The sequence below is a fragment of the Filicampus tigris genome, chromosome 7 (genome assembly GCF_054856515.1).
Source record: "Filicampus tigris isolate MCC_2025a chromosome 7, RoL_Ftig_1.0, whole genome shotgun sequence".
NCBI classification, from domain to species: domain Eukaryota; kingdom Metazoa; phylum Chordata; class Actinopteri; order Syngnathiformes; family Syngnathidae; genus Filicampus; species Filicampus tigris.
Window position 1 is genome coordinate 5,109,615 of NC_141223.1, and position 25,624 is coordinate 5,135,238.

At 44.0% G+C, this 25,624-nt stretch overlaps 2 protein-coding genes across 2 annotated transcripts; both read left to right on the forward strand.

The window, feature by feature from the left end:
- The first annotated feature begins 356 nt into the window (after positions 1 to 356).
- aifm4 (apoptosis inducing factor mitochondria associated 4) lies at positions 357 to 10,062 on the forward strand. Its single transcript, XM_086036770.1, has 19 exons — positions 357 to 534; positions 1,035 to 1,124; positions 1,706 to 1,815; positions 1,906 to 2,015; positions 2,773 to 2,817; positions 2,898 to 2,979; positions 3,060 to 3,172; positions 3,892 to 3,978; positions 4,050 to 4,141; positions 4,232 to 4,362; positions 5,431 to 5,546; positions 5,625 to 5,696; positions 5,779 to 5,842; positions 6,877 to 6,953; positions 7,036 to 7,153; positions 7,223 to 7,321; positions 7,742 to 7,817; positions 8,110 to 8,214; positions 8,459 to 10,062. The coding sequence occupies exons 2-19, from the start codon at positions 1,036 to 1,038 to the stop codon at positions 8,487 to 8,489; spliced, it is 1,617 nt and encodes a 538-aa protein (XP_085892896.1). The 5' UTR covers positions 357 to 534; position 1,035; the 3' UTR covers positions 8,490 to 10,062.
- A 197-nt stretch (positions 10,063 to 10,259) lies between these two features.
- On the forward strand, positions 10,260 to 24,971 carry prpf8 (pre-mRNA processing factor 8). The gene is made up of 43 exons (XM_086035795.1): positions 10,260 to 10,445; positions 10,988 to 11,111; positions 11,193 to 11,361; positions 11,530 to 11,694; positions 11,851 to 12,069; positions 12,154 to 12,366; positions 12,492 to 12,617; positions 12,780 to 12,885; positions 13,207 to 13,397; positions 13,524 to 13,643; positions 13,745 to 13,934; positions 14,079 to 14,198; positions 14,298 to 14,432; positions 14,578 to 14,707; positions 14,958 to 15,154; positions 15,266 to 15,472; positions 15,766 to 15,929; positions 16,015 to 16,141; positions 16,366 to 16,558; positions 16,682 to 16,869; positions 16,977 to 17,215; positions 17,408 to 17,554; positions 18,019 to 18,229; positions 18,414 to 18,530; positions 18,640 to 18,887; positions 18,973 to 19,152; positions 19,450 to 19,585; positions 19,689 to 19,858; positions 19,983 to 20,112; positions 20,230 to 20,376; positions 20,483 to 20,643; positions 20,761 to 20,952; positions 21,071 to 21,308; positions 21,415 to 21,543; positions 21,694 to 21,807; positions 21,931 to 22,104; positions 22,273 to 22,466; positions 22,578 to 22,817; positions 23,012 to 23,153; positions 23,277 to 23,417; positions 23,535 to 23,674; positions 24,107 to 24,309; positions 24,428 to 24,971. Exons 2-43 carry the CDS (start codon positions 11,000 to 11,002, stop codon positions 24,580 to 24,582), a joined length of 7,020 nt encoding a protein of 2,339 aa, XP_085891921.1. The 5' UTR covers positions 10,260 to 10,445; positions 10,988 to 10,999; the 3' UTR covers positions 24,583 to 24,971.
- The last annotated feature ends 653 nt before the right edge of the window (positions 24,972 to 25,624 follow it).

Genomic DNA, 25,624 nt, shown 5'->3' on the forward strand with positions numbered 1-25,624 from the left:
AGTCACAATTAAATTGAAATTCAAAATATACCACCAGCAACACCAAAGTTACAAAAACAGACAATGTGCTTTCAAGGACTTTTGGCACTTGTAGACATTTTCTTTCTTTGAAACAAATAAAATAAGGTATATCTTAAGTATTTCTGCAAGATGTGGGTTTGGTTGAATTTAACACCAACCCATTTTACATATCTGCGAGATTTTCTGTGTTGCAATTTTACTTTTTGGCTTGGCCTCACTGCATTGGCAAATTAAGTCTCGAACGCCTCAAACCGTTCAAAACACCTCAAACGTCACGATGTAGCTCGGAATTGTGGGAAATGTATTTTTTCGTACGTAAACAGAGAAAGAAGACCGACTTCCGGGTTAGGCACAATGGCGTAACATCGGTCAATCTGAAGAGCAGCAGAACAGTCGAGTCCAACTAGTCAACCGTCACATGCTCTTGAACGCGTCACACAGTTGGTTGTTTGCTGTAAACACCGGCCGGGTTATTCCAGTTGTATCAAGCATCTAATCGGTAGGGGGAAAAAGGTGAGCGTTGCGTTTCTGAGCCGATCGAGCGTCTGTTCTTAATACACCTGTTCAGCGATTTGAACTATTTATTTGGGATGGTTGTATGACAGTAAAGTCACCCAGAGGACCAAAGCATCAAGTTGAAAAGTAATTTATAGTATTGTAACTAAAAATAAATCCGTATTTTTGTCATTTCATTAAATGGGCAGTTTGGTTGTTTTGCATTTATTTTTAGTAATATCTTTGCAGAGACTTCACGTGACTAGCCTACAGTGTGGGTGCGGTTTTTATGTTTGTTGATTTAGTTCATCGCTTTGCAGGAATTATTTATTCACAGGATCTTCCATGTCGGTCATAATCTTAAACAAATTGCATTTCGAGGGCAAATGCAATGTAAGAACAAATTTCTCGCACAAAGTGCAGTTATTCAGTGGAGTGTTTGTCGCAGCAAATCCAGCAGTAACCAACCAACCAACAATGGTGTACGTATTCACGACATGTGGTCCGTGTTTTGACAGGATGAATCCTAACGAAGAACAAGATCAAAGTGAAGACTTGGAGGCTGTGACCGGACTGGTTTGTCAGGAGGACGACCTCGCAGATGGCCAGTATGTCACATGACACTGCTTCTGGTAGGAAACTACGAGCTGTGTCAGAAAACCTTCAGGAAGGGTGTCACAAAATTTAAAATCCAAACAAAGAGCTTTCCCCTTCATTGCGGGCTAGAGCATTAACCAGCACGTCTACAAAAGAGGTCCTGTGGCATTTGCCTCGTTCAGTGCGCGAGAAGAGGTGATAGTTGTGTCAGGAAAACTCACCATGACAACCCGCCTGCTCACAATGCCCAGAGCATCTTGCACTTCCTGGCCGAGAGGAACATTGCTGTGCTGGAGCAAACTCCCTACTTACGCGACCTGGGCTCTGTGTGATTAATTTTTGTTTTCTCTTTCCCAAGCTCAAGGGGTTTTGACGATATGGATGGGCGGGTTTGAAGATGTGGATGATATCAAGATCGCTAGAAAAGGCTGAGAAAGTGTGAGACTCCAGAAGGATTACTATAAAGGCAAAATCTTGTACTTTGAATTTTGTGACACCAGCCCTAGGACCTATTTCTGACACACCTGGTAGATTCACAGGAAGACTAAAATTGCAGGCGGTACATGACTCCCCCTCTTTGCTTGTAATCAAGGATGAAAGTAGTCTCTGTGGCAGACCAGAAAGTGTTACTTGTCCGCACGGAGGGTCAGTACAGTGCAGTCGGAAGTCAGTGTTCTCATTATAACGCTCCTCTGGTTAAAGGTACATTTTCGAGCAATCCGAATTGCAACCGTTGAGTTCAGAAGACGTGTCATTTTACACTGAACAGATGCATGTTGTTTGACATTCCAGGAGCGCTGGTTGGCAACAGAGTGAGATGTCCTTTCCACGGCGCTTGTTTCAATATTAAAACTGGAGATATTGAGGAGTATCCAGGCCTGGACTCTCTGCCTTGCCACAAAGTAAAATTCATCTCCACTTTGAAAATGCCTTTTTTTTGTTTTGTTTCTCAACGTATGATTTAAAGTTCCATTTGGTATGGTCCTTTGTATCTCTATATACTACGTCAATTTATTGTGCAACTACAAGGTCAATATGCAATTAATGAAATTCTCTTCAGCAACCTTTATGTACATTTGCAGTCTACGATGACCTCTAATTGAGATGTATCAACAACTCTTTCTAGACAAGTATATCAATGCTCAGTTTGGACATTGTTAGAGGAATGCTAATTAAACAATATTCTATATTATTGCGGTTGTAGTTTGCGCTGTTGTATAACTGCACTGCATCACACTGACGGGTGTTTCTAATTTGTTGACCTGTCATCTCTTACGATGATGCCACAGTCTTAAAGCCAGTGTCCAAACTAAGCATTATTATCTTTTACAAAAAATTGAATACAGGCTGTGTGTGCACTGGATCTCATTAGGCCCTGCAGGCGTACTTAATTTAGTGGCTAGTGAATGATTTGGGTTTTTTTTTTTTTAACAGGCTTTCATCAGGTAATGTAACCTGACTCGAGAGGTAATCAAATAGACTTACCGGGTATACGATGTGTTTTATGGTACCACACATCCTCTCATTATGTTGCCTTGCTTCCGAAATGGAGGTTGTAGATGTGATCAGAATTGGACCCAAACGTGTTTCTCAATAGCTGCTGTCGTATTTGAGGGTAACTTGTAGCTCTTCCTCATCGTTTCTTAACCACTTTGACAGGTGAACGTTCGAGATGGCAAGGTGTACGTTTCCGTCGAGAAAAAGGCAAGTGAACGTATGTGAAGGAGATTGAAGTCATGCCGAATTGACCGAATGTGGAACAATTTCTTTGCGTCCCCCCTCAGTCTCTTAAGCAGACGAGACGTGTGAAGGAGATGTGCAGTGTTTTACCAAACGTCACACATACCGTCCTGCTCATAGGAGGGGGTAAGGACTGCTACATGCTTCGGTCTGCGAATGGATCTGCTTCTCAGGATCAACTCGTGACTGATATGCTTTGAGTTCAGGCCCTGCTGCCTTGGTGTGTGCTGAGACTCTCCGTCAGAACTGCTACCAGGGCCGAATCGTCATGGTAACCAAAGACTCTTTGCCTCCTTTTGACAAGCCCAAGTTGAGTAAGGTAAGACTTTGCCCCACCTTGGGTTTTTGTTTAAAGAAGTACATTTGTCTTCTATAGTGGAACCTCTAAGGTTGAACGCAACTGATTCCGGGGTGCTCTGTAAAGTGCTGTCGAAAGTTTTACAGCCTGTAGCTTTTATGAAATGCGCTATATAAATAAAGTTGTATTGTATTTTATAATTGTACCACTTTAAAAGAGACGTCAACCCAGACATGTTTTTTTTTCAAGAACATGTTCCATGCAAGCCCACTAGTTGAAACACGCCATTGTGATAAATATTACGTTTCTGGAATATGAGTTAATCCACCCGTTTTTAGCCAACTGTGGGGGCGGCAATTTTGTCACTTCTGTCAACTGAAAATGACATCACAGTTGCTCAGGGCTCAGGTAACGACCAATCACAGCTCACCTGTTTTCTGAAGCTGAGCAGTGACTGGTCGTTACCTTATCTTCAGTTGACAAAAGTGACAAAATGGCCGCCCCCTGAGAGGCTAAAAAGGGGTGGATTTTGCTGCTTAACTCACATTCCACAAATGCAATATTAATCAGAATGCCGTGTTTCAACTAGTGGGCCTGCTGGGAAAATATTCTTGAAAAAACATATGTTTGGCTTCCACTTTCGGGGCATTCAACTGCAAAGGTTTCACTATAGTTCCATTTGTGCCATTAGCTAGTAGATACCCAAGAAAAATAGCCAAGGAAATGTTATCTTGTTTCAGGATTTGAATGCGGACAGCGGGAGCATTGTCCTTCGCTCTAGTGAATTTTTTCAACAATATGGGATAGAAGTACGGCTGGAGCAAGAGGTGACAAAGAAAGAACGTGTTATATTTGAGCAATGTGCTACAAAGGCTTACGTTCTCTGGTCTAAATTCAGGCGGTGAGTGTAAACACGCGAGATAAAGCGGTGACGATGAAGGATGGGTCCTTGCTGCGTTACGACCAGCTTCTTATCTCAACAGGCTGCAGGCAAGACTTATCTTATTCTCCACAACAACTTTTGTTTTTCGTTTTTCATACTGCGAAAACATGTGTGAAAAATGTTAATAATATCCATAGAGCGAGGCCACTGAGTTGTCCCGGTAGTGACCTGACAGGAGTCAAATTGCTTCAGAGGTACGAAGACGCCAAAGACATTCATGCTTCCTGCCTGGGCCGCAAGGCTGTTGTCGTTGGAACCTCCTTCATAGGTTGTCAAGTTTTTTTATTTTTAAGTTTTAACATAATGCACACACACTTTGTTTGACGCCTTCGCAATCGCCACCTCTCCCATCCATGCATGCATTTTCTATAGCGCTTGCTAGGCTAGTGAGTGAGAGGCTTGACCTGCTCGCCAGTCAGTCGCAAGTCACATATAGGCAAAGATTCACATTCACACTTACAGTATGAGCAATTTAGAATCTTCAGGCAACCTAACCTGCATATTTTTGGAATGTGGGAGGAAGCTGGATTACCGAAAGCAAACCCACACAAGTAGAGCGAGCACATTGTTGTCATCCGTGCACTGTTGACCATAAGCATGGCTATCTAGCACAATTATGAGTTACTAATATAAAACCCACGCCTGTTAGTTTGTGAGCTAGCTTGTAAGATAGCTTGTGAGCTAGCTTGTGAGCTAGCTGGTAGCTAGCGCCTCTCGTTGTTACGTGGAAAGCCCCGCGACAACCCGATGGGATATACAGTATACCAGAGGCTCGAAGCAGACATATTTTCATAGCTCAAGCTCAAGTAGGTATAAGAAAATGCTAGTACCAGTAACATATATTTTTCAGGCAGATGTGGTTTTATGCATCCAGCAGACACACCCACAGTTTTTGACAGTGGAGAAAATGTCTTATTTTTCATGATTTTGAACTCACATTTTATATACTTGGTGATTTTTTTTTTGTCATTCAAATTTGGCATAGTTGTTAATAACACTCTTATGTTGTGGTGTCAAATTTAGAAGACATTTATTCATTTTTAGTGTAAAAATAATTGCACCACTGATTGTAGAAAAGCATTCCAGCAATAAAACACGCTGTCTTAGCAAGGTTAATGAGTCAAATTTGCCATTCTTAAATTGTCATACAAGCGTAAAGAAGCCACTTTAAATCCATAAAATACTTAAGACCTAACTTTGCTAAGTGAAATGGGATATGGGTAAGCTGGAGTTTTACAGTTTTTAATACGAGTCCATTCATACACGTATTTTTCCTTCTGTATTGTTGTTCTTCTTGTTTCACCTTATTCTCGTTTTTTGTTTTTTTTTATTCTAGGGATGGAGGTAGCATCCTATCTTGCCAAAAAAGCTTCCAGTGTAGCCATTGTTGGAACCACCAAATACCCATATGAACACTCTCTAGGGTCCCAGATTGGCCAGATGACCATGCAAGTAAGAAACGGCGAAAGAACTGTGATTGCAGTGATGTTTATTATGGCAGCAATTTGACAACACCTCATTTTTTTTAAGATGTTGGAGGAATGTAATGTGAAGTTCTACATGAATGACGCTGTCGCCGAGATCAGAGGAGAGAACGGCTCGGTACTTGTACTTTTTTTTTTTTAACCACTACTTAATTGAACCTGTGATTGAGCCTACTTTGAACCTGTGATTGTTTTTGCAGGTGAAAGAGGTCATGCTGAAGAGTGGTACAATTCTGGAGGCTGATGTGGTGATTGCAGGAATAGGTAATTAGTCATGTCGTATTGCATCTATTGGAACGTTTATGCTGCAGCATTGGTATAATCACCAACATTTTTCATTTGTATGCTTCTGTAATGGTTAATAATGACAATAAGTATATGGAAACACTTTACATTTTTTTCTTTAGATTTAAATGTAGTGTTTTACCCCCAAAATAGCAGTGCATATTATTATGTTGTTCTTCATGTGCATTCCTTAAAGGGGAAGTCAATCCAAACATAGTTTTAAAAGAACATTTTCTATACAGGCCAGCTAGTTGAAACAAGGCAATGTGATTAATATGAAATATGAGTTTAACAGCAAAATCCACCTGTTTTTAGCCATCTCAGGGGGCGGTCATTTTGTCACTTCCGTCGACTAAAAATGACATCACAGTTGCTCAGGGCTCAGTTAACGACCATCAGGGCTCAGATAACGACCAATCACGACTCACCTGTTTTCTGAAGCTGAGCTATGATTGATCGGTATCTGAGCCCCGAGGGTGTGTGATGTCATTTTCACTCAACAAATGTGACAAAATGGCCGCCCCCAGAGATGGCTAAAAACGGGTGGATTTTGTTGCTTAACTCATATTCCACAAACACAATATTAATCAGAATGCTGTGTTTCAACTAGTGGGCCTACTGGGAACATATTCTTGAAAAAAATATGTTTGGGTTGACATCAGTTTTAACAGAAAAAACAAGCTATACACTAACGAGCTATAATTTGAAATAGATGTAATCTTCTGAATATGTTACGTTTGATGTTTTTTTTTTTACTTTCCTTCATGCATATCGTCGCCGTCATGTGGAAAACACTTATCTCCATTTTTTTTATTTTTACCTGAATCATGTTTCCGCACTACAGACATCGCATTAAAGTGAAAACTTAAAAAGTCCAAAATTGGAGATAAGTATTTTCCACAGGACAGCAACAATATGGTGTATATACCAGTAGTTCACATTCAAAACGGGCAACTTATAATATTCATGTGTTGATATAACTTTCTTGGCCGATATGTCTGTGACTGTTTCAGGTGTGATCCCCAATTCTGACTTCCTAGCAGGAAGTGAAGTTGACATAGATTCCAGGAAAGCAGTAGTTGTAGACAAGGTGAAGTGAACAGTCACTGCTGTGTTGACGACTGAGTGCACGTCGCAAATTGTAATGAGTGTATGTGACACGTCTTTTTCAGTTCATGAGGACCAATGCAGCAGATGTTTTCAGTGCGGGAGACGTCACTTCCTTCCCTTTGACCATTCGAGGCGATCAGCGGGTCAGTGTTGGTCACTGGCAAATGTCACAAGCTCAAGGTAGGACTTGGTTCATTTTGATGAACGTGCAGTCATCACCAAGCTCGTTTCACTTCTTGTTTCCCTCAGGAAGAGTTGCTGCCCTCAATATGCTAAACACACCTACCAAAATCGAGTCTGTTCCTTTCTTCTGGACTGTGTTGCTTGGAAAGAGTATCAGATACACAGGTAGTGTTTTTCTTTTTGACTTTCAATTCAGTTAAAGCTCTTAAAGTCAACCCAAACATATTTTTTTCAAGAATATGTTCTATGCAAGCCCACTTGTTGAAACAAGGCATTCGGATAAATATTGCGTTTGTGGAATTAAAGTTAATCCGCCCGTTTTTAGCCATCTCCGTGGGCGGCCATTTTGTCACTTCTATTGATTGAAAATGACATCACAGTGTCTCAGGGCTCAGGTAACGAACAATCACGGCTCACCTGTTTTCTGAAGCTGAGCCATGATTGGTCGTTACCTGAGCGTTGAGTAGTTGTGATGTCATTTTCAGTCGACAGAAGTGACAAAATGGCCGCCCCCAGAGATGCCTAAAAACGGGTGCTGCTTAACTCGCTAACCCTTTAATGCCATTTTACTTTTCATTTCTGCAGGATATGGGGAGGGCTACACTGAAATCGTATTCAAAGGCAAAGTGGAGGAAAGAAAGTTCCTGGCATTTTATATTAAGTAAGTAAATGCTGAACTATCAAGACTTTGTCCAACTATTTTCTGTACCAATTAGACTTATTGTCCTATCCCAGCTGACTTTGGGCTTGAGGCTGGGTATAACCTGGAGTGGGCACCAGACAATTGCCGCGCACATACTGTATTTATAAAAAAATTAAATAAATAAAAAATTTAAAAAAAACATTCACACCTATGGGCAATTTCCGAAAAAAAAAATCTGAGCTTCAAATCCCAGACACCAGTGGTGTGACGCAGACGTGCTTATTCTCATTTCACCCTTGTTACTCCACAGAGATGATGCGGTGGTGGCGGCGGCCAGCCTCATGTTTGATCCCGCTGTGGCTCAGGTGGCAGAACTGATGGCAGCAGGCCAGCGCATTACAAAAGCGCAGACTCAGTGAGTGTGATTATTCACAGTTTGTGCACTCATTTGTTAGAGAGGATGGAAGTAGCAACATAATTACAATAATTATTAACGAGGACATTACTTCACTGAATCACAATGTTGTGAAAAAAAACAGCGCATCATTAAGGTGTTTACATTCTCACTAAGATGGGGTGATTTTTTTTTCTTTGATAACAGCTGTCATTATGTTTGTAAATTGTTACATGTACGCCGTATGACTCTTTTCTCTATTCAGAGCTGAAGACCTGAGTTGGCTCCAGATGTAAGGTGTCCGAATTGCATCTCACTGACAAAGGACATCCGCCTTCCGTCTTGATCCCATCCCCTCGCTGCCGCCGGCATTCTGAAAGCCGGTCAATGTCTGGCTTGATCTTATTCAAATGGGCTCCGTTTCACAACACAGGTTCATCAAACTCTGAGTCTAATCCTGAAGTCTTAGTTGATCTACTCTGAGATCGGAAACTCTTGAGTTTCTGGTTCCAGAACGTCTGATTTGAATCAGTTTACTCAACTCGGAGTACCTTTAGCTGGAGTTAAGCTTATGCACCACAACTATGAAAAGACACCATGAATATAGCCCCGATTCACAGAGTCACCATGGCAACGGGGGAGTGGCGTGGGAGAACGTTGCTGCTCGGAAGTTTCAAGTCCTTTTCAATCACATTATAACGGAGGAAAACTGCTTGCTTCCGCCTATTCATTTATTTCATTTAGGTGCACTCTCGCAGGGGAGAAGTGCACTTAACAGCTGATGAAATATAAAAACATCATTCAAACAGTTCAGATCTTGGCATAATCTCATGTGGGGACTGTCACGTGAAACGGTACCGCTCGAAAAGAACATTTTCTGGAAATGCTAAAACATGACTGCGCGGTCTCATCTCCCGACAAATATTTAATTCTCTGCGTACGCTGGAAAAAAAGTGGAATGTTGAATTTACTCAATTTTGTTTCATCAGGTGGTTGCACAAAATAAAATCAACCACTTGAAGAAATAAAATTGAGTACATTCTACAAAAACTTTTTTCAATGTAGTAATTCTGCACCTCCTTCACCCACGGGATCATTATCAAAAGGATATTTCACGTATACGTGCCTAATGGACTTCTCATATACTGACCGAGAGCTCAATTTACCTCTGTCTCTGAAACCGTCTCGAGTTACCCCTCTTTCTCTGGTTTGAGTTGCCTCCCTTTTTGAAACGGAAAACTCAAAGAATTTCCCTCATTTCAGGGTTAGCAGACTCTTGAGTTTTCACTAAACCTGCTTTGTGAAACGGACCCCTGGTCTTATTGTCACCGTGACATCACAAACGTCAGAATTGATTGACATGTTGCCCATGCTTGCCGCCAAACTCAATAATACCTTAGCTTGAATGATATACACTGCCAGTTAATATATGTCAAATAAGCCACTCAATGCTTTCTGAAGATGCATCAGTTACAGTGAACTGTAGTTTGAAAAAGATCAGGTGCCAAAAACATATGCTAGAACCTTAAGGCATAATGGCCTTGTTTACATTTGTGGTTCCTTGAAATGGCTTCATGTCTTTTGTGTTACTGATTTACAGTGAAAGGTCAAATATTTGATGATATAAAAATGCAAACTAGACAGGTAAATAGCACTTTGAGCAAAAACTTTGAAAATAAAATGTCATTAATAATTAGGTGGTAATGAACCATTCTGCAGTATACAATGGATGATGATTGTTTAGTCAGTCGTTCTTCCTTTGTCAGTTTTAGTGTACATCAGTGTCCATGGTTGTTTTATCATCTTTTTATGTATGCATCGTTTACATTGTTGTATCTAAATTCTCATAAAACATTTTGCTACACAATACATCATGTCCTTTTTTCTACTAACCTTGGGCCTTTGATTGTTAATTTGCAATGCCATCGTATGATTTGATTTGGTGAATATACTCCAACACCGTAGATGGCAGTACACCGCCGGAAGGTTTCGCATCCGGGCATTCGTGATTAGCGCTTGCGCATATTTTTCAACGTAGGCTCATTTCCTTTTAGGAGTAAACGTCATCCATCTAACGCATTTGTCGCTGCGAATTCAACTAGTCGGCGTACGTCGTGTGACCGTCGTCGCTTGTCGTGTGTGATGCAGTTTTCGGAAGACAAACTGCATTGAAAGAAACATGTTTTGGTGAAATTGGACGTGCATTAAAGAAAGGTTTTCCGACAAGTCGCCGTGGGAGCGAAGGGAGCACGGTGAGCGACGCTGCGTGTGTTGAATTTGTAACTTCCTAGCCTCGAGGCCGCTCTGCTAATTTATTAGCTTTTAGCTTGCGCGCCGCCATTACCACGTTTGGCCTTTCTAGCGCCATTGTTGCGCTTAGAGGAACAACTCGAAACAAAAACTTTGATTCTGTCATATAGTAATAGAATTACACACAGAGCTAGATTGTTATACCTTAAGCAAAAATATTTTGACAACCTGAATTGTTTGTTTACGCCGTTGTCGTTCCACAATGGATTAGCTAACGATAGCTACACAGTCTGTTAGCCTAACGTCGACGCTTCTGCCAACTATCATACAGCAATTTATTTTCACCACGTTGCAATCTGTTTTCGTAATCTTAGTATGTACATTTTGAGAAAAATACTGAAGTGGTCAGAGACTTGATTTGCGCATTATGAGCCGTATTGTTACCACTTGGCGAACAGCCAATACATGCAGCGTCCGTACTGTACGCACTTAGAGAATACAGTATCATTTATTGATGTTGCGTGTTTTCTGTTTTTGTTTGTAGTTGTGAGGCACTATGGCAGTTGCTTTCCCCTTCCGCGGGGTTCCTGCGGGGATCCCACCTCCGGGTGTCCCCCTTCCACCACAAGTCCCCGACTACATGACTGAGGAGAAACTCCAAGAGAAAGGTTTGCTTCCTGTCCGCAGATTTATTTACGTGGAACACTTTGGGATTGTCATAATGCGTGAAATGTCTTCTACTTATACAGCAAGGAAATGGCAGCAGTTGCAGGCGAAGCGCTACTCTGAAAAGAGAAAGTTTGGTTTTGTGGATGCTCAGAAGGAAGACATGCCTCCTGAACATGTCCGAAAGATCATTAGGGACCATGGTGACATGACCAATAGGAAGTTTCGACATGACAAGAGGGTCTACTTAGGGTAAGAATTAATTGTGTAATAGGTTCTTGCCACTTTGTGCTAACATCTTCAGAAAATAGAGTAGGAAAGAATGCCTGTTTATGCATGATTCAAATCAAAATCCATTGGGATACAATTTCTAACAGTCATTGCTTAACCTAACCCAGTTTCCTTTTATTTTTTTAACAGTGCCCTCAAGTACATGCCCCATGCAGTGCTGAAACTGCTGGAAAACATGCCAATGCCTTGGGAACAGATCAGAGATGTACCTGTACTCTACCACATCACTGGAGCCATTTCATTTGTCAATGAAATACCTTGGGTCATCGAGCCAGTCTACATTGCCCAATGGGGGTAAGAAAGAGTATCCCTGTCTATTTTTATTTAAACCTCCACTATCAGTTTCGTTGGACAACCTGTTGTTGCATTTTAAAATATTTCTTTCAGCCTCTGTTATTGATCGCATGCCTTATTCGATGAGAGTTTTTAGTAATCCTGGGTTTCTCTCAGCACGATGTGGATCATGATGCGCCGAGAAAAGCGTGACCGTCGACACTTCAAGAGGATGCGCTTCCCACCGTTTGATGATGAGGAGCCGCCGCTGGATTACGCAGACAACATTCTTGATGTAGAGCCACTGGAGGCCATACAAATGGAGCTGGACACAGAGGAGGACGGACCTGTTGTGGAATGGTTATATGAGCACCAGCCCCTCAAAGACACCACAAAGTAAAAGGCCCCTTTAAAAATTTGTAATGTTATTTTATTATTTTTAAGAAGTTACTCTAACACTGCTTTTTATTTCTTATTCAGGTTTGTGAATGGCACCACTTACCGTCGATGGCAGTTCTCACTACCCATGATGTCCACACTGTACCGGTTGGCCAACCAGCTGCTGACAGACTTGGTTGATTACAACTACTTCTACCTGTTTGACCTCAAGGCCTTCTTCACATCCAAGGCTTTAAACATGGCCATACCCGGAGGACCAAAATTTGAACCTCTTGTTCGAGACATTAACCTCCAGTAAGAACTGTCAGGCTAAAACACATATTATTTAGGGACTTTATTTGAAGTTGTTCAACACATATCTTGTGTTGTACTATTTCAAGCAAAAATACTTGAGCTTCATGTGTCTTTATCTCCAATAGGGACGAAGACTGGAATGAGTTCAATGACATCAACAAGATCATCATCAGACAACCTATCAGGACAGAGTACAAAATCGCCTTCCCCTACCTGTACAACAACTTGCCGCACCATGTCCACCTCACCTGGTAGGTTTTTCTCCTACAGTGGTATTTGGTTTGAAACTCTATAGTCATTTAAGTGATTTGTTGTGACAGTATTTTTTTAAAAATAATTATTCTTTATATTAGAATTACTGAATTTGTCTTTCACTGGTTGTAAAATGGTTCCGTTGATTGTTCTGTGTGCAGGTACCACACACCAAATGTGGTGTTCATCAAGACAGAGGACCCAGATCTGCCTGCATTTTACTTCGATCCACTCATCAACCCCATCTCACACAGGCATTCAGTCAAGGTAAGTGTGGTTGGACGATAATCCCCATGTTACCTGCACTTATGTCAAATCTTTCGATTCAAAATTCGTAATATTTTTAAGAAAAGTTGTCGGTTGTCATGACACGTCCTCTTACCGAGCCGCACTTGCATTTCCCTGGTTGCCTGTGCGTAAGAATCGGAGGAATATTAAACTGAGTGGTGGCTTTCAGTTATCGCTGGCTGCAGTTGCAGTTGGCCTGTCATCATTCATATATTGCAAACAATATCCAATTTATGTGATTTTGTGACAATTCACGTTTCTTACACTGCATCGTCATTGCAATGTCCGACTTCCTTTCAGAGTCAAGAGCCTCTTCCCGATGATGACGAGGAGTTTGAGCTTCCTGAGTTTGTGGAGCCGTTCCTCAAGGAGACTCCTCTTTACACTGACAACACAGCCAATGGCATCGCTCTGCTGTGGGCGCCAAGACCTTTCAACTTGCGTTCAGGTCGAACCAGGAGAGCCATTGATATCCCACTTATCAAGAACTGGTGAGCAAATGAACCATTGGCAGTTTTACAATCTTTGAAGATGATGAGGCTCCCAGGACTGTATTGTTTTATTTTTTTATATATATATACATATATATATAAATAGGAGTGTCATTTGTTTTACAGGTATCGTGAGCACTGCCCTGCTGGACAACCAGTAAAAGTGCGCGTGTCATACCAGAAACTGCTGAAGTACTACGTACTCAATGCTCTCAAACACAGGCCCCCCAAGGCCCAGAAAAAGAGGTGTGCCTCACTGGGATATTTCTGTTATGTTTGGGATGTTCTAATTTAAGAATATTTACTTGCTCGGATTGCGTGTTAAGATTCCTCTTGTTGCCTTGTAGGTATCTCTTCCGTTCCTTCAAGGCCACCAAATTCTTTCAGTCCACCAAGCTTGACTGGGTGGAGGTGGGCCTGCAGGTCTGCCGACAGGGTTACAACATGCTCAATCTGCTTATCCACCGAAAGAACCTTAACTACCTGCATTTGGACTACAACTTCAACTTGAAGCCTGTCAAAACGCTGACCACAAAGGTGAAAACTAAAAGCCAGAACATTTTCTTTTTGCATAAGTACTTCAACATAAAGCTGTGAACGTTACCTTTTGAAACAGGTCTTTGTTTCGGAGCCCTGTGTGTCTATTTTATGTCCACTAGACACTTTGTTTTTGTCCCTCAGGAACGTAAAAAGTCAAGATTTGGAAATGCTTTCCATCTCTGTAGAGAGGTGTTGCGACTCAGCAAGCTGGTGGTGGACAGTCATGTTCAGTACAGACTGGGAAATGTGGATGCATTCCAGGTCATACTAGCTATTTATACCCTAAAACTTTACCATTCAGAGTTTTTTTTAAACCCGTTTTGTGCAACTGAATGAAGATGTGTCTTTTGTACTTTTAAGTTGGCTGATGGGCTGCAGTACATCTTTGCTCATGTGGGCCAGCTGACTGGCATGTACCGCTACAAGTACAAGCTGATGAGACAAATACGGATGTGCAAAGATCTGAAACATCTCATCTACTACCGCTTCAATACGGTAAGTTATAATAGTCAGCCAAACTGCAACTTAAATGACTATTCAAGTCGTTGTTTTTGTATCCAACCAATGCGACTTTCATTTTGCCACAGCAGAGAAGCTGAAAACCTTCATTGTCTTTTGATTTGTGCTTTCTTTAACTCAGGGTCCTGTTGGAAAGGGACCAGGTTGTGGTTTCTGGGCACCTGGATGGAGGGTGTGGCTTTTCTTCATGAGGGGCATAACACCACTGTTAGAAAGGTGGCTTGGAAATCTTCTCGCCAGGCAGTTTGAAGGTGGGTCACAGTCTTAAGTTGCTCATGATTGTATTGAATGAATTCCCAAATACATACACAATTAAAGGTGGTGCTGCATGAAAACTCTCTTTCCAAGCAGCTAATGCAGCATCACTTGATCCGATAATATTCTCATCGCTCACTTATATCGTGTGGGAAGAGTTGGCGATCACGTCAAAGTAAAAATTGCAGTGTCATGGACACTTGAAATGTCATTTTGCGTGAACCGTTTTTTGAAACACCCCTGCAGGACGTCACTCCAAGGGTGTGGCCAAGACTGTGACCAAACAGCGTGTGGAGTCGCACTTCGACCTGGAGTTGCGTGCAGCTGTGATGCACGACATCTTGGACATGATGCCCGAGGGCATCAAACAGAACAAAGCCAGGACCATCCTGCAGCACCTCAGTGAGTCTTGGAGGTGCTGGAAGGCCAACATCCCATGGAAGGTGAGCATGTTGCAAAAAAAAAAGGACATTAATGCATTCATGTAATGCCATGCAATAATAGGAGCAGCACGTGTTCACCCTATAACCAACTAAAGAGTTCAAATTCTGCAGGTACCTGGTTTGCCTACCCCTATTGAAAACATGATCCTGCGCTACGTGAAAGCCAAAGCTGACTGGTGGACCAACACGGCCCACTACAACCGTGAGCGAATCCGCCGCGGGGCCACTGTGGACAAGACGGTGTGCAAAAAGAACCTGGGAAGACTGACCCGTTTGTACTTGAAGGCTGAGCAGGAGAGACAGCACAACTACTTGAAGGTACCGCACGGAGAAAAAATAGAGCACGATTTGACTGATATGAAAACCTCTTACTGAGACGCACTTGCATTGGTCTGCTTGCATATGCGTAAGAACTGGAGGGATATTACATTTAGTGGTGGCTTTTGTTTACTGGCTGCACCTGCAGTTGGCTTGCCACCGTTAAGACATGTAATGCCTGTAATAGAAATCAATGGTCTATTTAAATTCTTTTTAAGGCACTCAAAACTATGAGCATTGTATCTGTTTTTCTCACTTTTTTTTTTTTTAACGTGGTTTTGATTTGCTTTCAGGATGGTCCCTATATCACAGCTGAGGAAGCTGTAGCCATTTACACCACAACTGTTCACTGGCTGGAAAGTCGTCGTTTCTCACCTATCCCCTTCCCTCCGCTGTCTTACAAACATGACACCAAGCTGCTAATCTTGGCTCTGGAAAGGCTAAAAGAGGCTTACAGGTAAGCACCCATTCAACAGTTCATAGTAATTGCCACTTCAAATATGCCTTCAAGTGATGATGTCTCCTTATTGTGTGTGTTCTAGTGTCAAATCTCGCTTGAACCAGTCTCAGAGGGAAGAGCTCGGACTGATCGAGCAGGCGTATGACAACCCTCACGAGGCTTTGTCCAGGATCAAGCGTCACCTGCTCACACAGCGAGCCTTCAAGGAGGTCAGCAAACATTGGAACACAAAAAATAAAGCAATCTTCACATGGCATGGATGTGTCCATACTTGACATTGACTAAAAAAATCATTTTGACTTCAAATAGAATATCAGGCGTATTTTTCTTTTCCCCCCCCAGATGATTTTTAACTTTGGGTTCTTTGGCGGAATCTTAACCTTTGCATCCAAAAGCCCCTCATCGCACTCAGCCCTTGTTCTTTCTTGTATAGGTGGGAATTGAATTCATGGACCTGTACAGCCACCTGGTGCCAGTGTACGATGTCGAGCCCCTGGAGAAGATCACAGATGCCTACCTTGATCAATATCTATGGTATGAAGCAGACAAGCGGCGACTCTTCCCGCCCTGGATCAAACCGGCTGACACGGAACCGCCTCCACTGCTCGTCTACAAGTGGTGCCAAGGTCAGATCTGTCCTATAAACAATTTGTCGAGTAATCTTTATAGACCGTGCTGAATCTTTTGGAACACAACCCCTTGGCTATACAAGGCTATCTGAACTAAATTGTTATACTTGTTCTTTGCAGGCATTAACAACTTGCAGGATGTTTGGGAAACGGCAGAAGGAGAGTGCAACGTCATGCTTGAGTCGCGCTATGAAAAGATGTATGAGAAAATTGATTTGACGTTGCTAAACAGGCTGCTACGTCTTATTGTTGACCACAACATTGCTGATTATATGACAGCCAAGAACAATGTTGTCATCAACTACAAGGTAAACAACAGCGATTTATGCAAAGCATTATTCACTCCTCATTTTCTGCACTGCTTAATGTAAACCCGATTTATTTTGATGTGTGTGTGTGTGCAACTCGTTTCTAGGACATGAACCACACAAACTCGTACGGCATCATCCGGGGACTCCAGTTTGCCTCGTTCATTGTACAGTACTACGGGCTGGTGATGGATCTGCTGGTGCTGGGCTTGCACCGTGCCAGCGAGATGGCAGGTCCACCTCAAATGCCCAACGATTTCCTGAGCTTCCAGGATACGGCGACAGAAAGTGCCCACCCGATCAGGCTGTACTGCCGCTACATTGACCGCATCCACATCTTCTTCAGGTTAGATCGACTGTGTGCGTTTGGAAATAAAACTCAGTGGCAGCACATGCCTGATGGACAAAATTACATTCTCAGAATTGATATCTTGTTTGTGATTAACTGCTTAGTCTAACGGTACATTTTTTTGGGGAGTCTATATGTAGGTCTTGTTAAATGAAATAGCAGATGATAATGTTTTAATGCCTTCGTCAGGTTTTCTGCTGATGAGGCGAGGGACCTCATTCAGAGGTACCTGACAGAGCACCCCGACCCCAACAATGAGAACATTGTGGGCTACAACAACAAAAAGTGCTGGCCACGTGATGCTCGCATGAGACTGATGAAGCATGATGTCAATCTGTAAGTCCTCAGCCCCTTTTTAGCACAAGTTAAAGCGGAAGTCAACCCAAACTGATTTTTTTCCCAGAATGTGTTCCCAGAAGGCCCACTGGTTGAAACAGGGCATTCTGATAAATATTGCGTTTGTGGAATAAGTGTTAATCCACCCGTTTTTAGCCATTTCTCGGGGTGGCCATTTTGTCTTCTGTCGACTGAAAATGACATCACAACTGCGCACACCGACCAATCATGGCTCAGATTCAGAAAACAGGTCAGCCGTGATTGGTCGTTGTGAGCAGTTGTGATGTCATTTTCAGTCGACAGAAGACAAAATGGCCGCCCCCAGAGATGGCTAAAAATGGGTGAATTAACTCATATGTCACAAACGCAAAAAGAATCAGACTGCCCAAAATATATTTGGGTTGACTTCCGTTTTAAAGAGGTCGACGACAAATGGACAACTTGATTTATTGTATTTTTCTCAGTGGGCGTGCCGTCTTTTGGGACATCAAGAACCGCCTGCCAAGGTCAGTGACCACGGTACAGTGGGAGAACAGCTTTGTGTCAGTCTACAGCAAAGACAACCCCAACCTGCTCTTCAACATGTGTGGCTTTGAGTGCCGCATATTGCCGAAATGTCGGACAAGCTATGAGGAGTTCACCCATAAGGACGGTGTCTGGAATTTGCAGAATGAGGTGAGAAAACACAAAGTTCTCTCATTGATTGGCAAGATCAGAATTTTGGGCTCTCACTATAAAATATTTTTCGAATCGATTCTCCGTTGGATTGGTGTGTCAAATAATCCGATGATTTTGATATCCCGTTGCCGCATTGAATGGCTTATTCATACGTTTTTTTGGGGTTTTTTTGCATTTGTAGGTTACCAAAGAGAGGACAGCTCAGTGTTTCCTGCGCGTGGACGACGAATCAATGCAGCGCTTCCACAACAGAGTGCGGCAGATTTTGATGGCCTCGGGCTCAACCACATTCACAAAGGTAAACAGAGCAGAGAGAGAAACCTGCTGCCGAGATAAGCATTGAAACTTGATCGTCAGACACACACACACACACACTCACAACATCCCTTTTGTATTCCTACCTCCAGATTGTGAACAAATGGAACACCGCTCTTATTGGCCTGATGACCTACTTCCGTGAAGCGGTAGTCAACACACAGGAGCTGCTGGATCTGCTGGTCAAGTGTGAGAACAAGATTCAGACGCGTATCAAGATAGGGCTGAACTCTAAAATGCCCAGCCGTTTCCCGCCTGTTGTTTTCTACACTCCCAAAGAGTTGGGCGGCCTGGGCATGTTGTCCATGGGCCATGTGCTCATACCACAGTCTGATCTGCGGTAAGTCCGGAACCCATCTATTTTACTGGGCTCGACTAATTATTGGTTGAGTTCCAAAAGGCTTAAGCCCTTCTCTCCCTGCCAGTTGGTCCAAGCAGACGGACGTGGGAATCACCCACTTCAGGTCTGGGATGAGTCATGAAGAGGACCAGCTCATTCCAAATTTGTACCGTTACATTCAGCCATGGGAAAGTGAGTTCATCGACTCGCAGAGGGTGTGGGCCGAGTATGCCCTCAAGAGGCAAGAGGCCATTGCACAGAACAGGTATGGTCCACCTGCCTTGAATTGGTTTTAGATTTCTCGCCGGAAAATAACATTGGATTTCCTCATTTGTCTGCTTTTGAGACTTTGTCTGTGCCGAACACAGGTCAATTTCATCTGACAAATGTCCACATTTATCATAATTGTAATCCCTCGAGGTGGCGATTCACTCCAGGAATGCACTTGAATCCAACCGGGCTGCGTTTTTCTTCGCCCGAGCATTTCGAGTTTGCGCGAACAATACAGAAAGAGAGCTTAAATTCCAAGTGGCACAAATGTCCCTTTGTCTCTGTCTCCCAGGCGACTGACCTTGGAGGATTTAGAGGATTCGTGGGACAGAGGAATCCCGCGTATCAACACCCTTTTCCAAAAGGACAGACACACACTGGCCTATGACAAAGGCTGGCGAGTCCGGACAGATTTCAAACAATACCAGGTACAACGGAAGGGGCCCGTGATGGAAATGTTTGCTGTGTTTCAAGTCGAACGCATATCCTGTCAGCCTGAACATGCGATTCCGTTTCCTCTGTGGATCGCAGGTATTAAAGCAGAATCCGTTTTGGTGGACCCACCAGAGGCACGATGGCAAACTGTGGAACCTCAACAACTACCGCACGGACATGATCCAGGCCTTGGGTGGCGTGGAGGGCATCCTGGAACACACGCTCTTTAAAGGCACTTACTTCCCCACCTGGGAGGGTCTCTTCTGGTGAGGACAAATACGGGAAAGCAGTCGTCTTAGTTGGAATTATAATAAACAAACATGACAAAGTTCCCGTTTTGTCAATATAGAACCGGGTCAAATGTGCTGCAATTTTCTTTGTGACATTTAGGGAGAAAGCCAGTGGATTTGAAGAGTCCATGAAGTGGAAGAAGCTGACAAATGCTCAGCGGTCTGGTCTCAACCAAATCCCCAACCGTCGCTTCACTCTGTGGTGGTCGCCCACCATTAACAGAGCCAATGTAGGTCCTCCGATAGAATCGCTACTTGTCGTCGTCATTTTGTTTTTGTCAAAGGTGATTTGGGGCGTTCAAAGGTCAACACAAGTTAATCGTTTTCCTCCTGCTTCTTGTTTGTAGGTATACGTGGGCTTCCAGGTGCAACTTGACCTGACCGGAATCTTCATGCATGGCAAGATTCCCACGCTGAAGATCTCCCTCATTCAGATCTTCCGAGCTCACTTGTGGCAGAAGATCCACGAGAGCATCGTCATGGATCTCTGTCAGGTTGGTTGTATTTCACTTGCATGATCTCATGTCTGTGCTCTAACAGCAAATCAAAGGTCACCTTTGATGTCTTCTGGTACAAATGTGACTGCGTGTTGCCGCTCAGGTGTTCGACCAGGAGCTCGACGCGCTCGAGATCGAGACTGTGCAGAAGGAGACCATCCACCCCAGGAAGTCGTACAAGATGAACTCGTCCTGCGCCGACATCCTGCTTTTTGCCTCCTACAAGTGGAACGTCTCTCGGCCATCCCTGCTTGCGGACTCAAAGTATGACATTTTATAATACCAGGAAGTACCTCGAAACTGTTCCAGCGTGCAAGTTCCGTATGATCGCGTACAAAAGCAATGACGGCGGAGACATTTTGCCCGCTGCTCTTCTTGCAGGGATGTGATGGACAGCACCACCACTCAGAAGTACTGGATTGACATCCAACTGCGCTGGGGCGACTACGACTCGCACGACATTGAGCGCTACGCCAGGGCCAAGTTCTTGGACTACACCACGGACAACATGAGTATCTACCCCTCCCCCACTGGGGTGCTCATTGCCATCGACTTGGCATACAACCTCCACAGGTTCGTATTGTTTGAGCCGTGAGTAAATGCGCAATAGGCAAATGAGATGAACTCTGCATGGAAATTTTAAACCTCAACACGTGACCGCGATATTCTGCGATTTTCTTCCTTTGCGCAGTGGCTACGGAAACTGGTTCCCGGGCAGCAAGCCTTTGATCCAGCAGGCCATGGCCAAGATTATGAAGGCCAACCCTGCCCTGTATGTGCTCAGGGAGCGCATCCGCAAGGGTCTGCAGCTCTACTCCTCAGAGCCCACTGAGCCCTACCTGTCCTCACAGAACTACGGGGAGCTCTTCTCCAACCAAATCATTTGGTTTGTGGATGACACCAACGTCTACAGAGTCACCATCCACAAGGTGCGCGCTCCTCACGCGAAAGAATATCCCTTCGAGTAATGAGACGCTCGGTTCTGGCTACGCGACCGTGGTCTGATGTTCGGATGAATCTTTCCCCTTTCGCCAGACCTTTGAGGGCAACTTGACCACGAAACCCATCAATGGTGCCATTTTCATCTTCAACCCCAGGACAGGACAGCTCTTCCTCAAGATCATTCACACATCCGTGTGGGCCGGGCAGAAACGTCTGGGGCAGGTAAGAGCGTTGAACACAAATCGCCCGCGCCGAAGTTGAGTGGTCACGATAAGCCAGCATCATCTGCTTCTTCTTCCGCGACAATGAGCAACCGTTGTTATTGGAGAAGCGTTGGTACCCCACTGATAATGCTGCGTGATTTCTTTGTAGCTTGCTAAATGGAAGACAGCTGAAGAGGTCGCTGCCTTGATCCGCTCCCTCCCTGTGGAGGAGCAACCGAAGCAGATCATCGTCACCAGGAAGGGGATGCTGGACCCTCTGGAGGTAAGGCAGTCAATCGCACCTAGCACGATTGGATTCGGGATTCATTCGAAGCCCCGCCTGTTGACATCACTTCAATGCCTTACATTTCTAATGGCATCCTTCTCTCTCTCTCTCTCTCCTCAGGTCCACTTGCTTGACTTCCCCAACATTGTGATCAAGGGCTCCGAGTTGCAGCTGCCCTTCCAGGCCTGCCTGAAGGTGGAGAAGTTCGGAGACCTGATCCTCAAAGCCACAGAGCCCCAGATGGTGCTGTTCAACCTCTATGATGACTGGCTCAAGACCATTTCATCGTACACGGTCAGTCTTCCTCTGTACTATGAAAATGCTGATATTTTAAGCTCCGTTTTCCCCTCATGGTTCTTTCGCAATTGTGAAATTAATCGAGACACTGAGCTGATTCCGCACTTATTTGCATGTGTAAGACGTTTTTTTTTTTTTTTTTTTTTTTTGTCCATCCATCTCTAGGCCTTCTCTCGACTCATCCTGATCCTAAGAGCGCTTCACGTCAACAACGACCGCGCCAAAGTGATCCTCAAACCCGATAAGACCACCATCACCGAGCCTCATCACATTTGGCCCACTCTGACGGACGAGGAGTGGATCAAGGTGGAAGTGCAACTGAAAGACCTCATTCTGGCTGACTACGGCAAAAAGAACAAGTCGGTCTCTCGTCTGGGCTGAACCCAGTTTTAACTCTTGCGCGGACCATGAGGAACAGGACAAAAGAATCGAGCGCCCAACACGTGTCTGCCGCTTCTCGCCCCTTCTAGTGTGAACGTGGCGTCACTGACCCAATCTGAGATCCGCGATATCATCCTGGGTATGGAGATCTCGGCTCCCTCGCAGCAGCGCCAGCAGATCGCTGAGATTGAGAAGCAGACCAAAGAGCAATCGCAGCTCACCGCCACACAGACGCGCACCGTCAACAAACACGGCGACGAGATCATCACTTCCACCACATCCAACTACGAGACGCAGACCTTCTCCTCCAAGACGGAATGGAGGGTCAGGTATGTGGCAGATTTAGTACATATGTAAATATGAGCTTATCGTTTCTATAGTGTGTGCTTTATCAGCTCAAAATAATATAGGCAGCAAAAAAAAAAAAAAAAAAAACGTCAATTCACAACAGGGCTCATCTCGGGGGGCGTTAACTGTAGTTTCTGTATTGACTAATAAACTCTCGTTGTACTTCCCCCGCCAGAGCGATTTCTGCTGCCAACCTCCATCTCCGCACCAACCACATTTACGTATCCTCTGATGACATCAAGGAGACAGGATACACCTACATCCTGCCCAAGAATGTTCTCAAGAAGTTCATCTGCATTTCAGATTTGCGCGCACAGGTATGCCCCAGGACTTGATTGAGGTTTATAAATTCGTAATGATTACAGTTGATTACAGTTGACGAATGACATCCGTGCAGAATAAACCACGCTGGTGTGCATAAAGATTGTTTTCTGTTCCAGATCGCAGGCTACCTGTACGGCACCAGCCCACCTGACAACCCTCAGGTAAAGGAGATCCGTTGTATCGTCATGGTGCCGCAATGGGGGACCCACCAGACTGTCCACCTGCCCAACCAGCTGCCAGGGCACGAGTATCTGAAAGTAAGATTAGAGAAATCCCACTTCCTCCGAAGCGAGGGCTCCTTTGTTCTGGGCACAATGTAGTCAACGTGTCAATTATTTGAAGTATTCATGCCGAAACATCCTCCTCTCCGAAAGGAAATGGAACCCCTCGGTTGGATCCACACTCAGCCGAATGAGTCACCGCAGCTGTCGCCCCAGGATGTCACGACCCACGCCAAGGTCATGGCTGACAATCCCTCCTGGGATGGAGAAAAGACCATCATCATCACGTGCAGGTAAACATTTTACGGTGATCAGCATATGAGTACCCCCCACCCCCACCGTTGAAAATAAAAATGTAAAATGCAAAGTCAACAAGCGCGTCGTCTACATCGCTGCCGTTACTTATTTCGCCATTGTGACTTGTAAGAATTCCGGAACATTCTCGGTGGGCTCACAACACAGTCACATGTATGATTTGATGTATTTCATTGGTTAAGAGACTGAGATTAAAAAAATTAAAATAAATAAAAAAATGACCTATATGCTCTCCTGGCTTTAAAGGTAGAAACAAGCAACAGCGTCTAGTGTTAGAAATGCGGTCATGCGCTCCTGGCCTTAAATGGGTTAATGGAAAAAATCAACACGCAACCTGCCCCCACCCCCACCCCCCCTTTCAATATCTTCTTTATTCCTATGGCAACAACTTAATATTGCTTAATTTCCAGCTTCACGCCAGGCTCGTGCACGCTGACGGCCTACAAGCTGACACCCAGCGGCTACGAGTGGGGCCGGCAGAACACGGACAAGGGCAACAACCCGAAAGGTTACCTGCCCTCCCACTACGAGAGGGTCCAGATGCTGCTCTCTGACCGCTTCCTGGGCTTCTTTATGGTACCAGGTCAAGTTTCCTGGAACTACAATTTCATGGGTTCGTACCTTTTCCCTTTTTATCGGGCTTCGCGGTAGAGGTGTCGTTTTGTCAGCGCCACGATGTCCATTGAGTTTTTCAGAGTAAGATTTTTACCCGCTTTCCTCCTTCCATCCAGGTGTACGTCACGACCCTAACATGAAGTACGACCTGCAGCTGGCCAACCCGAAGGAGTTCTACCACGAAGTCCATCGACCATCGCACTTCCTGAACTTCGCCTCGTTACAGGAGGGTGAAATCTACAACGCCGATCGTGAGGATATGTACGGTTGAGCGGAAAGACTCATTTTATGGGTGGCCCTGTCCAGAATCACCCTTGTAAAATTTATCCTGCGCACGTGTAGCTGTTTGGACATGTTGATGTTAAAACTAGACAGCTACTCTTATTCCTCCCATATTTCCTTCAGTTTGTTTCACAGTCTCCTCTAGTGGCACTCAATTTGCAGTCTGTTTTTTGAGGGGCGTTCTGGTACATCAAATGTGTATTTGTGTGGTTATTTTGTACACAGGACTATAGTGTAATATGACTGTTTTGAAAGCAGAAGTACTCTTTCTTGCCATTTGAGGAATAAAATGTTAATTTCCCATGTCAGTTATTTCCCTGTTGCTATTCTGTGACATTGTAGCTTGCATTTAAATAAAGATGGCATTTTTATACATTGCTAAGTGCCCTTATCTCCTTTCACTTATGTTTCAACCGCCTTAAAGTAGCTTTGAATTTCCCTCACATTAGTCATCTCCATCTTGTCCATCCTTTTTCTGGACTGCTTATCCTCATGGGGGTAGTGGCTGAGTCGAAGCCCATCCCAGATATCTTGGGTCGAGAGAGCTGTTATATACCCTGCACTGGTTGACTGCCAAGCTCGCCACATAGACCGACTTCACTCGTTCATACTTATAGGGCAATGCTCAATTATTTTTTGTTACGCCTCGCACAAAGAAGAAAACATTTTACACCCCCCAAACTCTTCCGCAACTCGAAAGCGTATCATTTGTCTATAAAATTAAGTACACCACTGCATCACATTGTATAGTAACAAAGAAAAAAAAAGAACTGTACATCAACTCACAACAAAGAATAACTTTGAAAGAAGGTTGCACACGGCCCCACTATTTAAGAAAGACTCCCCATCGGAGAGTCCCCAATGAACCTAACATACATTTTTTGGAATGTGGGAGGAAGCCGAAGTACCTGGTCAAAACCCACATGTGCATACATGGGAGAACATGCAAACTCCAACCAGAAAGGCTGGAGGTAAGTTTTGGAATTTCTGCTCTGTAAGGGAGAGCCTAGACATGCTGGGGAAGAAGCTCG

Bases quoted from the DNA above. Each gene is read 5' to 3' on its own strand.
- aifm4 (XM_086036770.1), top strand. From the start codon at position 1,036: ATGAATCCTAACGAAGAACAAGATCAAAGTGAAGACTTGGAGGCTGTG. The intron at 4,142-4,231 runs GCAAGACTTATC...TAATATCCATAG, and splicing joins CTTATCTCAACAGGCTGCAG to AGCGAGGCCACTGAGTTGTC. The intron at 5,697-5,778 runs GTACTTGTACTT...TTGTTTTTGCAG, and splicing joins TCAGAGGAGAGAACGGCTCG to GTGAAAGAGGTCATGCTGAA.
- prpf8 (XM_086035795.1), top strand. From the start codon at position 11,000: ATGGCAGTTGCTTTCCCCTTCCGCGGGGTTCCTGCGGGGATCCCACCT. The intron at 11,112-11,192 runs GTTTGCTTCCTG...CTACTTATACAG, and splicing joins GGAGAAACTCCAAGAGAAAG to CAAGGAAATGGCAGCAGTTG. The intron at 19,586-19,688 runs GTACAACGGAAG...TGTGGATCGCAG, and splicing joins CAGATTTCAAACAATACCAG to GTATTAAAGCAGAATCCGTT.